General features: G+C 41.2%; 1 protein-coding gene across 3 annotated transcripts in view; it reads right to left on the bottom strand.

The window, feature by feature from the left end:
- Positions 1 to 4,342: 4,342 nt before the first annotated feature.
- The window catches only part of frmd6 (FERM domain containing 6), a 33,002-nt gene continuing 19,359 nt past the window's right edge, over positions 4,343 to 17,985 (bottom strand). For 2 of the 3 annotated variants that reach the window (XM_080871563.1, XM_080871562.1), the window contains exons 4-14: positions 17,145 to 17,224; positions 15,129 to 15,205; positions 14,794 to 14,980; positions 13,489 to 13,644; positions 13,254 to 13,319; positions 12,493 to 12,561; positions 8,529 to 8,703; positions 8,009 to 8,317; positions 7,560 to 7,691; positions 7,346 to 7,437; positions 4,343 to 7,129 (exon numbers count right to left, since the gene is read on the bottom strand). In XM_080871563.1, coding sequence (XP_080727689.1) covers positions 6,827 to 7,129; positions 7,346 to 7,437; positions 7,560 to 7,691; positions 8,009 to 8,317; positions 8,529 to 8,703; positions 12,493 to 12,561; positions 13,254 to 13,319; positions 13,489 to 13,644; positions 14,794 to 14,980; positions 15,129 to 15,205; positions 17,145 to 17,224 — 1,646 coding nt within the window. In that variant the 3' untranslated portion in view covers positions 4,343 to 6,826. Of the gene's footprint in view, positions 7,130 to 7,345; positions 7,438 to 7,559; positions 7,692 to 8,008; positions 8,318 to 8,528; positions 8,704 to 12,492; positions 12,562 to 13,253; positions 13,320 to 13,488; positions 13,645 to 14,793; positions 14,981 to 15,128; positions 15,206 to 16,250; positions 16,423 to 17,144; positions 17,225 to 17,985 lie in introns of those variants that run through there. The other variant, XM_080871564.1, reaches the window with a different exon arrangement.

Below are 17,985 nucleotides of genomic sequence, written 5' to 3'. Positions count from 1 at the left end.
ATAAACTTAATTTAATGTAATGCATTTTTACTGCACAAGATTATCAAGATAATTACAATAGTTACAGTTATTATGGTGTGCCTTGACCTCTATATCTTGACCCCAAAGCCTTGAAAATAGTGTTAATAGTTTTTCAGACCGATCAAAAGACTCTTCAGAGATGTGCATCACCAAAGGAAGGGGGCCACAGACACTGTTTATTATAGGGCCCAGAGTTCTGTGCTACTCCCCTGGTACTATTATTCATGTCTATATTCATATTAAGCTTTAATTGATGCTAGAAACCTTTTTTTTTTGTTATTAGAATTAGGCAAAGCCCAAAATGAATAAACTGTATGCTGAAAGCAGTTCTGTGTTGTGTCATGGGATAGTGAAGCAGCAGCCACCCACAGTGTTTTAACAATCATAGACACTCTGGTTTATGAGATGAGGTGTGAAAGGTTTCAAGCAACCAGTGGCTGAAAATGTAACAACAATATGTGTGATTATGTCCTCTAAAAATAGAGGTGTGAGTCTGACACAATATTGAAAAGCAGGAAACTGGTCATGTCCTCGTTGTCCGACCACGCTACCATCATATGTGCTTTCGCTTACCTTCTTTTAAGACAAACAGCGTTTTAAAATAAAAATAATATTCTGTTCTATAGTTTAAATAGTGAGCCACGAGTATAACTTGTGAAAATTTGGCACTTTTAATGCACCGCACATTGTACAGTCATTGATGTTTGGAATAAAAGTATTGATGAGACTGTTTCATTACACTAAGATAATTAGATTCATAGTATGAACAGTGTGTGCATCTTATTCTGCCCTCTTTGAAACAGTACTCCCTCATTAAGACTCATAATGGCTGTTGTTTGACTCTTTTTGCCATTAATTAGATAAACGCTGCATGCCCTCTGTCTCACTGCATTTGTAGGAAGTCAGATGTTTGATTTCTGTCTCCAATAATATAAAACACATTCAGTAGACATTAGTGCAGTGTGTACTCTTATCAGAAGTTTCACTCTGTGTCTAAGATAAGAGCAGTTTTAACTATGGATGCTTGGAATATGGATCAGACGCCTGGGTATTTTAATCGTGTGTTTGAAACGGTGTGGTAAAAAGAGAGAACACATCCTCTTTCAGTTAGGTTTTACATATCAGGAGTAATGGAGAATTCATCTTGTCCATACTAGATTATTAATTTTGGGTAAACACAACGTCAGATGCTGCACAAGGTGCTCGGGTCATGCAGCATCAGTCTTTTTCTAATTGCACTGTGAGCAGATTTAACATAGCTGAACTGAAGCTACAAACACTGGAAGTGATTCACAGTGCCATGGTGAAGAAAAGGAAGCGGCCAGGACCCGAAATAAACTTTTTCTCCTCTTTCTCATTTGCAACTGAAGTAAAAGTAAAAGAGAAGAATAAACTTGATTGACTTATGAGTTGGTATTAAATATGTTAGAGGGTGACCTTAGCACCCAGAGCCTTGAATGTCCACAAGCAACCAGATCTCAGCATCAAAGCAATCTGCAATGAACGAGCCACTTCCAGAGGCTTATAGATTTAGCTTTTTGGAATTTTTCGGACCATTTTCTGACCTTGTGGGCAATTTGCTGGTATTCCCACTCTTGGATGTACAAAATTCCTGTTTTTATAGAGGTTTTCATAGTTACTGATGATCAGTTTATCACAAGCAATTGATTTGCAGCACCTGGTTGCTAAGTACCCTGTTAAGTCCTGTGGAAGCAGGGTGTACTTAGTTTTTCACATATTGTTCACATACATATATATTACCTAATATAATGAATATTCTGGACAATTGACTGTCAAAACCACATATTTAATATATCTCCTCTTTTCCCTTTTATAGAACTTTGTAAGAATTATTTTTCTGAGATGGTTAAATTTTCCACTTATCTAGTAGCAACTTCAGATGCGCTGTATATCATATACCACCGACTGGTTTCAAGCTAAATGTGTCAGGCACCTCCCTCCACCACTGGAGAAGAGATAACTCCAGAGATTTGTTTATTTGTAATCAGATTACTGTTTTTCATTATTATCGGCTCTGGGGATCATCTCCTTTTGGTGTCAGTGCAGCTGTTTAGGTTAATAGGCTGCTTTATTAAGTGCTGTTAATCCATTACCAAGAGGACACGGACAGATGTGGTGACTAAAGACTTTTCTGCTGCAATTAATAGTGATGTTCGTGCATCAGGGCAGAGCTTAAATTCAGCTGGTTTTTCAGGAATTGGAAAGCACCACCTTTGATACTGATTGGCCTGCCTTTGTTTGAATGGGTTATATTTTTCTTAATCTTTTGGTCATCAGCATTCATTCACCCCACTCGCCCAAAATTTGTGTAGTAAGACGATAGTTTGAACTGTTCTATTTTTGTGTGCGTGAGAGGGGTAGGTTATCATGCAGGCAGGGGAGGGGCCTGGATTTCATCTCTGATTTGCGACCATCTGCCTCCTCCAGGCAGCTGCTGGCCCGATCCAAGCATAACCGCCCCGCCTGTCCTTTCCCAATGCCCCACGGGATTTATGGAGAGGTCACCACTGCTGCTGGAGAGACACTGCCACCTAATACTCTCAGACAATCAGCAGCAATGATCACCTACACATGCATGCTTACTGATGGGGAGAACAGATGTATGGAAATATTAGAGAGGATACAAATGAGGCTCTGCAAGCATTATTAGGATCAGTGAACGAAGCCTTTGCTCTGTTTTAAAATTTAAAAATGATGCATCAACGTGGTCAGAAAAGAGCTCCACCTAATTCAACAAGACAAAAGGAAGGAGAGAGAGGGGGGTTGACAAGCGACTGAGAATGGATTTCCCCCTCTGTGTTGCCATGGTGACGGCAGTGGATGGTGGATGAATGATTTCCTGTACAGCTGTGTAGCTTGGAGGGGAGAGTGCGGGAAAGAGGTGGAGCTCGCTGAGGAAGGCTTCCATGTTTCCCCTTAATTTGTGCATCAATGATTTTGTGGTGATTTGTGTTTTCAGCCCAATGTTGCATATTTTAACGCAAAAGAAAACACAGTTACGGTTCCTCCTACTTCAAAGATTTCACGTCTTGTAGCCTTGCTTGCTTCTTGGGGGCTTCTGCTGATATTGATTATGAGATCTGGTGACTGTGAGGCCGTTGAGTACAGTGAAATCACCGTCATGTTTGAGTAACCAGTTTGAGATGATGTGAGTCTTGTGATGGAAGCAGTGTAAACATATGAATATCGCAGCTGAAATGGAGAATTACAATTCTGTTGTCCAATTTTGTTTAATCTGTGACCTGTAGCATCAGTTTAGTGACAGGAGTAGCATCCAGTGTGCTCTTGTAGCCCATCTGTTCCACACTTTGAGATGTTGTGTATTCAGAGATGCTCTTCTACATACCTTGATGATGACAAGTTGTTAATTGAGGTTACTCCATTCGATTAGCCCAGGGCAAGTCTAGCCATTCTCCTGTGACCTCAGGCATCAAAGTATTTTCACCCAGAGAGCTTCTGCTCGCTGGATTTTTTCTTTCTCTGTGAACTGGAGAGATGGTTGTGTGGGAAAATCCCAATAGATCAGCAGTTTCTGTGATTGTCTGATAGATATTTACAGAAGGGTAGCTTAGAATTAAACGCTGATTGTCAGCTGATCTGCTTATTTCGTTGCTATTAATACTGACTGCAATTCATAGTATAAATTATTGGGATAACCATTTTCTGTGAAATGAAATGTATTTTTAATAAAACATGTAAGATAAAAATACGAACGGTATCAAATCAGATTTCTGGGCTTGCCAACTCTGGGAAAAGAAACTGAAATTCAGACAGATTAAGAAAATGGACATCACTCCGCCTGATGTAGTCAATCACTATGTCACCTAGATTTATGAGGTACAAGTGAGGATGACAGGTAACTAAGGTCAGCTGAAGCTCTGATGTTAATGGTTTTGTTAATATTAAGTTGTTATAGTGTCCTTTTATGTTCAGATAACACACTTTAAAATAACGCTTATGTATGGTTATACAAAAAAAAGTAGGCGTGAAGCCAAATTTGAGGCCAGAGGACAAAAGGAACAGAGCTGTTTACTTATCATGAAATACTGCCACCCTCAGGCCAAAGTGAGACTTGCATTCCAGTGAGTGTAAACCACCAGAGGGCAGCATGAACTAAGGGAACATTTTGTACACCACCTTCCACATGTAAAGTTTTATACTTAAAGAGTTTTTAGAGATTTTAGCTTCCAGCTGGCAATACTCAAAAAAATGAAATGACTTGACAACATATAATTGGTAGATAAATGTACCTATTTATTGGCTATTGAGGGCATTAGTACCAAGAAGGCACGGACCAGACTTCATTATAACAAATCTTTTTTTTTCTTCTTTTTTTTTGAACAACAAGGTGACAAAAAACATTTTTACCTGCAGGGCGATCCTTTCACAGAAAGGATTATGGGCACAGACATACAGACTCTTACAAAGTGTAAGTATGACCATATAGCAGAGCCAAAGAAGTAAGACAGGAAGACTTTAAGGACATGGGTTATGAATGTATGGCTATGTACCTTAACACATGCTGTTTTAATATAAGAAACATTGCTGTCCATCAAAATAGACATTTTCAGTTAATGAGTAATTATATAAACAGTTAAAGAAAACAAAGTATGAAATATAGAAGTTGATTTAATTACACAGCTTTATTAAATCCATGTATTTGTTATGTATTGCATAAAAATTCTCATTGATGCTGTCTGATAGACTGTGTTAAAATAGCGTTTTTAAGCGCAGGACACTTAAAACCATGATAAATAAGTTTTAAACTCTCAGCTAACGGTTCTTACACTGCACGTGTCACAGGTTGGCACAAAAAGTCGCTGGAGTATCACCACATTAACACCTCGCTTTTGTTTGCTGACTGCAACAACAACAACAACAACAACAAAAAGAAGAAAGAGGGCAGGTGGGGTTAAACTGAGGGGTTTGATTTAGCCAACCCTACAACTTTAAATCTTAAAATGGTAATGAACACTTCCTACACCCTCATGCTGAATGAATGTGAGCTGGCAGGTGGATGGACTGCCAGGATAGTTGTTCTTTGTGTCTTTTAGATAAGCTAAGCTGTAGCTTTATAGCAAAATGATCCTACATCCTTATAAAGCAGTGTTTTTTAAAATTCATGAGCCTCAATATCTAAAACTGAACATTTCCACCATTTCTCCTAATCTCATGATTTAAAAAAAAAAAGAAGGCTGTTGATCAAAACCAATAACTGACCTCCTCCTGCTCTTATTCATGCTGCTCAGTGGGGCAAAGAAAAACTGAAAAATTAACCCAATAAAATAGTTTGGAAACATCGGTTCAGGGAAAGAGTCTCCATTTCTGGTGAAAAGATGTCATCTCCACAACCAACTGCCTTACAAACCGCAGTGGAAACTGTGCCACTTCTAGAGTATTGAAATCTTGAGTAACGGTCACATCTCTTGAATCAAACCGACAATAAAACCTGTCTTTCTTGTTCAGAGCCACATGTCCTTAATACTGTCACCTACACTGGCTTGTAATACTGAATGACTTTAACCTTACACAGATTAAGTGTGTAACATATACAGTTCATAAAAAATACAACATATAAATTGATTTTTAAGAGAAAAATGTAACAAATTCCAGTTTAAAACAATAGCTGAAACAAAAGGATTAGAAGAGTCAAAGGAGAATGTATATGTATGCGTCAAAGTGTGGTTTGTTTTGGCTGACAGCCAGCCCGGCTCCATTTTGAGGCTAGATTACAGGGAAACTTTTGTGGCCGCAATCGCAGAGCGAGTCAGAACACGTAGGAACTCGCTCGACCTCATTCCTCCTGGGAAACTCGGCTGAATTTGACAGGACACAAACATTGTGAAATCGTGATATTTTTAACATTTAATTGCCAAAAAACTAGCTCTATGTTTATGTGTGTGCGTGCGCAATTTTTAAAAAGTAAAGCAGAGCTTGAGTTCTGATGGCTTGGATCTAAGGGTGAAGGTGTGTGATTGTCAAGGCGCGAGACTGACACCTGCATAGTGTGATAAAGGCACGTCGGGTTTGTGTTCAAATGATTAAAAAGTCCAGTCTGTGAGGAGGGGGGGGTGTTGGCACACTCCACTTCCAGTTGAGGTAAAATGAAGTGGTGGAGAAGAAGAAGAAGAAGAAGAGAGGAGGAAGGAGGCATGGCCGCTCTCACACAGAGGATCGTAGGTCCATGTTCCCTCCCTGCATGACTGAAATATAATGTTCCACCAAACTGGATGTAGAGACAGATGTGGTTTCAGTTTATTTCCATCTCGTCTTTGGTTTGTAGCTCAGCATGATTTCTGTCCTTTGTGTCCTCCACTGAAGATCTTTGAAAAGCTTGTCAGGTGCATTAATCTGTCTGCTGTAGACCTACATGCACAAGTCTTTTGATGACTTTGTAAAGAAGCGGATCAGTTTGGAGAAGACTGAATTAAATAAAATCTTTTTTTTTTTTTTAAAGATGACACAATCCCTTTTGTTTCTTTTGACCTGGGGGTGCAGTTTTTTTTTAGTTCTTTTGAGCCCAGTGTTTGTTCTTAAAGTCTGATTTTCTGACAGAAACCTCAATGTCTATTGATTTATTATGTGTTATGTGAAACGTCTCGAGTGGTGCTTAAAAGGGGCCGCTTACTTGTTGCCAGTTTACTCATCGCTACTATTTGCTGCCAAGAATAGAAACCAGCTCTGCAGCGCTCCTCTCATCTCGTTCCCTGAGGCCTGAAACATCTCCACGTCTGACGTGGAGGAGCGAAAAGGGCACCCTGCGGTTGCCTACTTTGTGCTTCTGTCACACGACAAACTCGGGAACCTCTTCGCTGGTCAGGTCCAGAGAGAAGTACTTGTTGGTTCTCTTGATGGGAAACGGGTGCTGCTCGCCAAGCATGCCGGCACGCTGATCGGCAAGGCCTTGATAGCCGCCGCCTCCGCCGCTGCTGTCACTCAGCTCTTGAGCGCAACCGAATGTGTAGCTGTGGGCGGTGTCCTGGCAGAGCTCCGCCCACTGCAGGCAGTCCTTCTGATAGAGGCGGATGTCGTCTAGTGATTGGCTGTGGCGGTCAGTCGAAGACTGAGGCTTCCTGCAGGCAGACGTCTGCATGGAAAACAAGTCAAATTTATGAATAAAAGCGTAGAAAATCAAACACAGATAAGTTATGAAGTTTGTCCAGGTGTTTCTTTATAGTCACTCTAAACCCTCTGCTTTACTTCCTTATGACTTGTATGTGCAGTGGTTTTCTAGAAAAAATAAGAAATAAAAACAAAAAAACAGCCTCTCAGGACATCCACAGATAGAAAAGGCTTTAACTACCTGTGGCAAAGACTCGATGCTCTGTCCTCTCATTTTGACGACAGTCTCAGAGGAGCTGGATGTGGAGGAGCTAACATCTTTTACAATCAATCCTGCAAAAACAAACTTTTGAGATGCATTTTGCTACCGCCTCCTTAAAAACAGACAGGTGGCATTCATTGAATTAACTCATTCCACTTTGGGGCTAATTCCCCTGACTGCAGAGAAACTGTACCTGAATATCCATTGGTCTGATCAGGTGACATCGTCAGCATGTCCTCGGTAATGTGAATGCACATCTCCTGATCCAGGGCCATTTCATGAAGCTCCTCATAGTCTTTGGGGTCATCCACCAGCATCTCAATTTCTGCAGAGTAAAATGTTTCTGAATTATTATCTGAGATAAACAAGTCTTCTCACTTTCTCTGGAGCAGCACTACTGGAGTATGACCATTGCTTTTTTTTGTAATATCAAGTCCCAGAAATCTAGCAAGCCATCAGCATGTTACCTCTGATCAGGCAGGTCTTACAGCATTTTATTTTGAAAACTGAAGAGAAATCTTTTCCTGTGGTTTCTTATATAAAAAAGCAAAAACTTTATGAAATGAATCTACCCCTAAATTGTTGAAGGGAAATCTTACCTGGACTCTAAACGCACAAAAAAATAAATGTAAATACTCATACCTTCATCATCTAGGTTGCGTTCCTTGCCGCTGCTCTCGATGCCAGAGGTGTGCGAGCTCCCGTGACTGGTTGTGGACGAGCTGCAGGTGCGCAGGGGTCTGTGCGGAGCTTGGCCGGGGGCCCTGAAGCTGTCCGCCTCAATGCCAGAGGTGTGCGAGCTGCCGTGGCTGGTAGTGGAGTGGCGAGACAGACGCTTGTGATGAGACGTGCTGCCTGCGCTGCTGCCACTAGCGCGGGAACGCTTGTCCAGATGATCCATGTCTAGCTCAAGAGCATCGCTAATGTATGACTCCCGGTACTGCTTCTTCTCTGAAGTGGGGAAAGAAAGAAAGAAAAAACAGTTAGTTTTTAATATCTAAACCAAACAGACTTCTGTTCAAAATGCTGTATCCATCTCAAAACACAGATTTACGTACTGCAGGCAACCAAAAAACAGGAAGCATCAGCTCTCTTTTGTTTATATTTCTGAAGAAGTGATCAAAGGGTGTTTAATGTTGACAGAATAAGTGGCGCCAAATACCTTCGTTCTCCTCCAGTCGACGGACTTGTTTGAGAACCGGCTGCAGGTTCATGTAGAGCCGGTGGCTGTTGCTAAGCAGCTGCAGGAGGTGGCGAGACCGCATAGGACATCCTGTGTAGTAGATGAGTTTACGAGCCGAGGGTAGACCGTCAGGAAGGATTTCAAACTTCTTCCCCTGAGAGTGAGGAGCGAGGGGGAAAAAGAAAACACATGAATGTTGATTACAGGACTCGGTGATTTACAGCAGTTAACAAAACACGATTATGAAATTGGAATGTGAAATTGTGATTAAGTGCCAGGGAGGCCTGAAGGCGAGCATTAGCCAAAGAACAAAGTCTGTTCCTGAAAACTATTTTGTAGCTGAACACAAAGCTGCAATCACTTCATGAATCTGTTCTTCATTTCCCAAACCAGAAACTGAAACTGTGCATTTCTCAGCAGTTTGGTTGTTTTTCCAGTCAGAGGACATATTAGCTGGATGCTCGGAAAAACTAAAATGGTGGGTTTGTGCTTTCTCCTGCGCCTTTTGGCAGAGGCTCGACACAATAACAGCTGTCTTTAGTGTCAGCAGGGTTGTTTTCAACACAGACCTATAAACATTTCTGCAAGTGTTTAGCCTCTGACCTCGAGAAAATGCAAATAGCTATGCTTTCGGACTACGGGACAGAGCATTACTTTATTTAGACAAATACTTTTAGAGAAAGCTGCTGAACTGAAGTATGTTTAGTGGTTATTGTCTTTCGAGAAATAAGCTCATATAAAATGAACTGAGTTCTTTACCGGTGGCTTTCCTACAAAAGATTTCTGTGAATAAGATTTCCTCTTTAAATCTGTGGGAGAGGAGAGAAAGTCTGGGTGGGAAAGTGCGAGAGAAATTTGCTGCCATCCTTCAAACTGAGTATTTATCTTTAACCTCAAAATGCTACTCTGCAGATCCAAGAAACCACCACTAAAACAGTGAAGTCGTACTGGGCAGCAGCCAGGTGTGAACGAGGCGAACTCGGTGAGTCCAAGGAGGAGGCAGCTGATGCTGAGCATTAAATCTCTTCTCTGTGAACTCTTAATTGTTCTTCCCAGGCAATGCTTTTATCTTAAACCTTTGAACCATCCACTGTTTTGTTTGGTTCGAGCTCCTTTTATTTATAGGCAGAGGGGAGAATAATGGATAACAACCGCATACTGCGTACAAAAGATTTTATGTGGCTGTCACATCAGCTGTTGGTTTTGCGAGGTTCAGGTGTGAAGTCTTGAATGGAGTATTTTAGCTGTCCGTATGTGACAATGAAGAGTACACGCTCTTGAGCCCGTTTTCCATTACTACATAACCGGATCAGCTTGATGACACTTCGGCTTGACTCATTTTCCATTGCAATCGAGTACCACCTAAATGTGCGAAGGGTCATTATAGCAATGCAGCCAAGCGTTTCGAACACTACAACAAAGGTGGACGTCGAGGCGATGGTATACCTGCAGCTCGGTCTGTGGCCTTTGGTCAGACTCCGGGACTATGGCATTGTTTCTGTGTAACCATTTCCTTTGTTGCTGGGTTTCAAAAATAGCTGTTTTGATTTTCGTGAAGGTGACTTATCGAACAACGTCACTGACTAGTCATTTGGTGGCATGAAGTCTGTTGATGTTACTTGGATTGCTTGGAACCCCAGTCGAGTAGGTACTAAAAATTTACCTGGTACCAGGTACAATCGCCTAATGGAAAACTCTAAAAATCATCTCGAGCTGTTCCAAGCCAACCCGAGTAGGTAATTAATGGAAAATGGCTATTAGGGTAGTAATGTCACACGGTAGGCCAACCCTAAACCACACACTAATTCTTTCTTCCTTTTTCATTCTAATGAAGCCATATTTTAGAAAAGTAACATCACCCTTTATAATAAGACTTAAAACTAGAGATTGAGACCATTAGCTCATCAGAAAAGAGTTTGAGGCAAAAGAGCAGGTTTGTATTCCCATAGACATCTATACAAACACCCTGCGAATATATCGGCCAGTATCAGTACTGACAGCTGAAAAATGATAATTAGTAAAAAGAAAAGAGGAGATGGGAGACACGCTCTTCAAACATGCTTTGAGTGTTGATGCTGCATCGTTTGTTCAACAGGCATTTATCTTTAAGTTGAACTCTGTGCAGCAGGTCTATGGATGATTAATATGAAGAGGGATGTGTGGGATATGTTTGGTTTTGATTATGGCATCAGTATTTATGACTCTGTGAGGGGTGCTTCTTCTTTCTTTTTTTTTCTTTAGTAGAATAATATCTCAGTCAGGTTTTAAGTAGGCAAAAATAATCCAACACCCAGCAGCAGGTATAGTGGATGAACAGCTTGTGTGACGGTAACTCTATTCAAGAACAAACACACACAGCAAAGAGCAGACTGGTGTCGAGTGGCAGGCTGTTAAGAGGTTTTCAGAAGCCACAGCTTTTCCTGATCTGTGCACTGTACATGATCGGGTCATCTAAAGCTGCTGGACAACTTTCTGAATCGTTACATGAAAAAAGACCTCCCGAGCAGGCCACACACATCGAAATCTCCCAGCAACACCAACAACTCCTCATACAGACCAGCATCAACCAGAGCAGTAGCGAAGCAAAAGCTGGCCTGAGATCCAAGAGCACAGGACATAAAGGCAATTACTTAATTTCAGCTTTCAAGGGGAGGAGATGAAATGCTCACTGGCTCAAGAAAAATCTAAATGCAACTTATTCCCTCAGAAAAACCCAGAATTCCACCCTGTTGCATTAGTGAACCAAGAGCATACTCTACCCTTCCTGCATTAAACTTTTATACAAAAAAGGGGGAGTTTTAGCAATTCCAAAAGCCAAATACTGAATCGGAAATCCCCCTAAAATCATCACAACATCTGGTGCTTATTGACCCATGCGCCCCTTTGCTTGCATCCTTCTCTGGCTTGCCTGTAGCTGCAGCGGGTGATGGCAGCAATGCAGGATGCCGTGACTTGCGGGTGGGGTAGAGGAGAAAGCCTGTTATTCAGAAAAAGGGTGGGACAGGGCCTACAGAGGCCTTTTGGGTCTCAGTCAAACCACAGCCACGCCATGGCTTGTTCACTGTCACGACGGTGTAGATGGCAGACGCAAGAAAACCACCCAAAAAAACAAGACTGTGGAAAACAGGAAGTCTCCACCGTGAACTGTGCAGCAGATACGATGGCTGCTTACTCCGAAATTAGACCAAACTAAAACCCAGTCTGAGACCAAGACCTTCAACTTTCTGGGACAAAGAAACCACATTTCTCAGAGACCTTACAGCCTGTAAAGTCTGCCTCAACACAACAAAACAGCCAAATTTAGAGTCACAAGGAGCCCATTTTTGTGTAACAGCTGTGATGAGCAATAAAGACCTCTTGGGATTGTGATTAATAACAGGCTGGCAGAAAACATGAAGCTGTCAAGAGTGAGACAGATAAACAGTAAGCTTCTCTGCTCTCCTGTGATAACAGAAACCCTATGGAAGTAAATTGCTGCAGCGCTCAGCTTAACAGCAAGCTGAGTCAGAGCAGAGATGAGGAGATTTAACAGGATTTCCTTTACAGAGCACAGGGACCACAGTGATAACTGATCAAAATGGATGAATCGAGGGGCATGTATATCATGAAACAGAAAATCCTGCTGCTCATTAGATGAAAAAAGGCCTGTAGTTTACAGTATGTGGCTCTGCATGTGTACGTGTGCAAGGAAAGTCTCTTTAAATCCCTGATTAGTTCCAGAGGACTAAGATAAAAAAGCCGCAAAGAGGAAAAAATCTTCACGTAAAAATTTCTGTGACCCTAAGCAGGAGCTGGGCTTTCACGTACATCGCCATAAGCAAGGGAATGTTTGCGTTTCATCATCACTGAAATGATTTTTCTTTTTAAATCCAAAAAGGTAAATTGCAGGACCTGTGAAGAACATTTCTCTGGGCTACGTGTTTTGATGAGATATCTGACTCACCACAAATACCAGTTTTCCCACATTGGTCCAAGGGAAGTCGTACAACAGCTGCCTCACAGACCCGACATTCTGCAACACAGAAACACAAATGCATGGATGTCGACTTATTACAAATCAAAGTAAACAAAGAATGTATATTGTATATTCACTGACCATTTGGTGAGTGGCTGCTGGCTATTGCCAGGTAAAACTGGTTGTAAACAGGGTGCTGCACCAAAAAATGTTTGCTTTGGTCACTAACGATTGCATAATTTCACTGCCACTTTAACTGATATAAGAGTCTTCAAAGCAAAGTTTGCATCTTCAATGCAAGATTCTTTCAACCACAGCAATCTGTTTGCAACCAAAGCAATCACACAGAGGTGATTGGTGCAGGGCAAGCAACTTCCAGCAACCACTTGTCAACCAGTCAGGGAATAAACCTTTTTTCCTTGCTGCCTCTGGTTGCCAGATGGTCACCAAGTGGTTTCCAGGTGCGATTCATGATGATAGCATACATGAGTCATATTAAGTTAATGTAAAGCATGAAACCTTATGAAAGGCACTGAAGGCAAAACCACCTGAAATCTGAAAAGAAATTACACTAATAAAGTTCAATATTTTTGGATTACTTGGTTTCATAAATTAAACAAAATAAAAAAATATTTATTATTTCTGGATATGATTTTGTCTGGTTATGTTATTTTGTGTTAAAGCCTAACTGTATGTATACAAGAATACAAAAAAAGTAGCTATGTTGATTTCTAATTAAGGAACAATACCTGGAATATTTGAATACCACGTAAAGTCAGGCCCAATGTAAGAGATGCTTCGACTTCTTTCTTGTCCTGTTGAAAATATTAAGTTACACGATAAGAGGAGGAAATTAAGGAGAAAAGGCTGAAATCAAACCAGCAGTCCATGCATATAATCTTTGCCTAGCCATGACATAGCAATATAACATACAACATATCACTATCTTGGTCAGAAACTAGATTGATTAGAGGCATTTTTCACCTTATAGAGTCTGTAGTAGTGGACTGTGACATCATCAAGCTGGGCGCACTCCTTGATATACTTGAGGTGTGCCTCTGAAGCCGTGAGAGCAAACTGGTCTTTGTGCATGTTTGGGATATGCCTCAGAATGTACTCACGGCCACGCTTGGCTATCACCTGAGTAAGGAGAGGGAGAGAGGGGGATAGTCGTCAGGCTTGGCTGCCCTGAAGTTGTGCTGAGTTATTACAACCGACTGGCGGCTTAGGTTGATGAGGGTGATGAAGCTGCCTGCCGCAGGGCAAACAGATGTCAACCTAAAGAGACTGAGAGAGAGCCAGAGGCAGCAACCGGAAACACACGCGCTAAGCTTTGTGAGCCCCTTTTTGAAGATTTAGTAAGCTTTCTAAGCACCTAAATCTGGGCAAGATTTACAGAGGGGAGCGTACGCTGTTCATTTCCAACAATTTCCTGTCACTGCTGGCTCCGAGTAGTGATAAGGAGGTAGGAGGCTAATGACGGGAAGTGGGGGCAATCAGATGGGTGTGGCTGCCATATTCAGAGGGATGGTAGTAGTGGTTGGGGAGGCAGTGATGCCAGAATAGACACGTCTTACGTGCTTCGAAAGATTTTGTTTTTTTAAAAAGTGCGTGTGCTACTTTCTGGCACAAAAATAAACCGAAGTGTTCCAGTTCTCATTATTTTCCATGCTAGGCTATGGAGCTGTTGCTAAGTGTTTGGTCAGCATGACTAATGAAAGGTGCTAAAACATATTCTACACCCTGCAGGCCAGGAACACTGCTTGACAGCCTAAAATCTCATTTTAACATAATGCCCACTGTACCTGTAGCTTCTCAGCTAGTGATACAGCAGTTTGTGTTCTTCTTTCAGTCTTATTTCCGGCAGGCTATCCACATCTGACAGCTTGTTTCCAACTTCTAACATCACTTCTAAGATTTTTATGCATATGCCAAAGCTTTCCACCAGATGGCAATTAAATTAGGATGTTGCCAGTCAAAACACATAACTCCTCACATAACATAGTATCACCTAATGCATAAGAAATATGGTCTTAGAACCACAGAAGTCAAACAAAAGCTAAAACATTCATATGTAATGAAAGTAATATTTTAAAATAATCAAATGATATCCATTTAAGTAAGAGAGACTATACTTCAACTTCTGTATGTGATACTAAGGCAACTAACTATCAGTGATAAATTCAGAACAGCCTGTGAGTGTGCAGGATAATAGTCATTTATCTTAAATCATAACTTAGGTTTGACATACAGTACGTTCCAAATGCAGTACATGTTAGACAGACTCACCCATGGGGGGAAGTACGCTTCAGGTTCAAAGTATTTCCCAAAGTGCTTGTTTCGTTTGAAATTGCCGAGGTCAGCCTGCAGGGCGAAGGCTGCCAAGAGGAAGTAGGCCTCCTCCCTTTGGATACACTGAGAGAGAAGCACCTGTTTCCTAAGGTGCCAGTAGTAGTAGTACCTGGCCACCCGATCGCTGCAGGGCAGAAAGAGCAGATTCAGCCAGCTTTAAGGATAACTGGGGCTAAACGGAATAATCTTTGTGAGTCTATACAAATATCCTCATTATTCACACATATTACTTGACTCAGCATGCAAATAAACAAGCAAGAGGCTTTACTGACCTGATCAATCGTCCATTCTCAACATAATACTGAGCTCTGAAGTGAATGATCATTGGAGGCCCAAACTGATCAATGCCCTGCAAAAGCCACATGTGGAAAAATGTGTTTATATACTACAACCAGCATCACTGACCGATTATAATCAATCTACAAAAATGAACTGGATCAACTCTATAGTAAAGGAGCAACAGGTAATTACTTAAGTAATTACTAAGTTTTTGTAATACTTGGAAGTGAGAAGGGAAGCTCATTACCACGTCTCATGCCAAGATGTTGACCAACTTGGCATTAACACTGGCATTAAACAGCTAGCCTGGCTAGTTTGACAACCTAACACAGCAACTCCCTGAAGTCTAATCGTTAGACTGAGGTTTCCAGGTGTGGTACCATCTTGGATGTACAGACACTATTGCCAGTGCACACAGCTGCATCTGGTGTTACAGCCAGAGATTCTGCACAAATCTCCAGGTGCATGCAGTACTGTGCAAATGTTTTAAGCACTTTATATGTTTAGAGCAATACCACCGACAGGCATGTGATCCAAATTCATTCTGAAACATGACAACTGTCAAGAAAAGCCAGTAGACTGATAAAGAACTCTTCTATCTTCAGCCTCGAACAAGGAGTCTTACAGCAGACTGATCCCAACAGCCCTGAACTTAACATCACAGTTACTCTGCAATGAACAGGGCAAAGACATTAATACTGTCTAAATCCAGAGAAGGACTTTGGTGAGCCAATTTTACACATGAGCTCTAGATAATGTAAGGGGAATTGGGATATAATCCTGATACCGTGCAGAGTTGCTCTTTCACATATGGAGGAGATAAAAGGAAACTCTTTGCATCAGATGCTTTGTATCTACTGAAAATAATCCATTTGATTTTGGTTAAGGATTTCCCCACCTGTGAATTTTCCAGGCATCTACCCTGTTAACCTCTCTATTCACAGGCTTGGTCAGACAATTACAAGATAAAGTCAATCTAAGGCTCTGTTCACACTGCAGGCGAAAGCGCATCAAATCAGATTTATTTATTTATTTATTTTTTTACCCTATGCGACCCATATCTGATCATGCTATGACAGTGTGAACGGCACAAATCCGATATTTACAAATCCGACCTGGGTCACTTTCGTATGTGGTCCTGAATCCGATACATATCCGATGTTTTTGAAAGCGACTGCTGCTTGAACGGTCATGTCGCATTAAATCCGTCTTTTACGCCACTGACACAAGACAGACGCCAATTATCAGCGCCCGAGAAGACATCGCGAACGCTTCCTGGCCATCCAGTGTAGATGTCAGTGAAACTGTTGGGAAGACAACGTTGGAGAAACGAGAACATTTTATTTGTACTGTATAATCTGCAGATGCTGACAGAAATCTGCAACTATCCTTTGAAGCACTGCTCCTCTAAAACAGCAATAAGGATAATTATTGGGTTATTTACATTATTATGTAAAAATAACAAAATGACTTAAAGCAAAAATTGGGAAAAGTAAAGTCCGAAGTCTTTATATTAAGGGCCATCAGTCAAACAATATGGTTTGCTCTGGGTCTAAACAGAGCGCGTTGTGTGTGACGTCTTCTTTTGCGCATGCAGGCCGCTTTGAGGGTTCACACTAGAGCGCGTTTGCTGTCGCATTTTATTTGTAGTGTGAACAAGCAGACAAAAAAATCGGATTTGATCAAAAAATCGGAATTGAGCATCAAGACCAGCAGTGTGAACATAGCCTAATGTCCATACCTACAGATTTGAACTTGTATGTTAGGCATATAGCTCCTCTGGATCCAAAAAAGGTCAGGGCTTTGAGCAGAACTGTATGCAAATATGACCACGGTTTTTAGAAGGTAAGCAAGTAGATGGTAAATTATACCCATCTGACAAGGAATTTTAATTGTATAAATCATGTAAGTCCAGGTAGAATACTCTTGGTAAATCCTTTTTGATTTACATCTTACTGTCTTCTTCCAATTTCTACTAAAATTTGGGAGCCCAGCAAAACTTTTCTTACCTTGCTTGCTTCTCTCTTCCATTCTTTGGGACAGTACTTGGACAATTTCTGATCCAGCTCCATATAGATGTGCTCATTATCTGCAATGGGAGAGAAACTGCTTTAGCCCAGGAACTCACTGTCTGTGTCATCGGTGTGTGCACACCTGGATACATACATATATGCCTTTGTGTGTGTTGCTCAGAAAAATCACCACTGAATGAGCCCAGTTCAAAGACTGCCTCAGAGCAGTCACATTAGACAGCCTCTGAGCTTCCCTTTGTACTCTGAGCCTCCCTCTCATTCTCTTTAAATCACGCTGTCATGTCTTAATCTTTTCCTAAAGTGACACCCTTCATAAGCTGCAGCCTGCTGATCTGACAACTCTGGGCTTCTATACAATTAAAACCAGCTGAAAAGCTAAAAGCCACATAAAGAGCAGGAGCAGAGCCTCTATGACAGGATGCCAGCACCTATTTTTATCAACATTATAAATATACCTGGAACTTGAGTGTTCGTTTACATGACTTGCACTTATAAAGTCAGCACATTAAGCAGCAGCACATTATTATAATCACCAGAATACAAAGATCCATTAAAATTCTTTATTTCCACACTGTTAGATTTCAAACATTTTCCAAGAAAATGCTGGTTTTACTTGGTGACAATTTGAGATCTCCACAGCTAAGACTTCTGCCGCCATTCTATTGCTATTGAGCCAATTTATGTTTGGTTTGTGGCACTTGAAGAATCCAAAAAATATATCTGAAATACCCAAAGGCAATATCTGTTTCCAGAAACAATATTCCTATTACCAAGGATAATCTGCAGATGTATTTTTGTGGTTGCACATTAGTAGAAG

This window comes from Rhamphochromis sp. 'chilingali', assembly GCF_963969265.1.
Source record: "Rhamphochromis sp. 'chilingali' genome assembly, chromosome: 21".
NCBI classification, from domain to species: domain Eukaryota; kingdom Metazoa; phylum Chordata; class Actinopteri; order Cichliformes; family Cichlidae; genus Rhamphochromis; species Rhamphochromis sp. 'chilingali'.
Note: the sequence above shows the minus strand (reverse complement) of the source record. Positions and strands in the feature narration are given on the sequence as shown.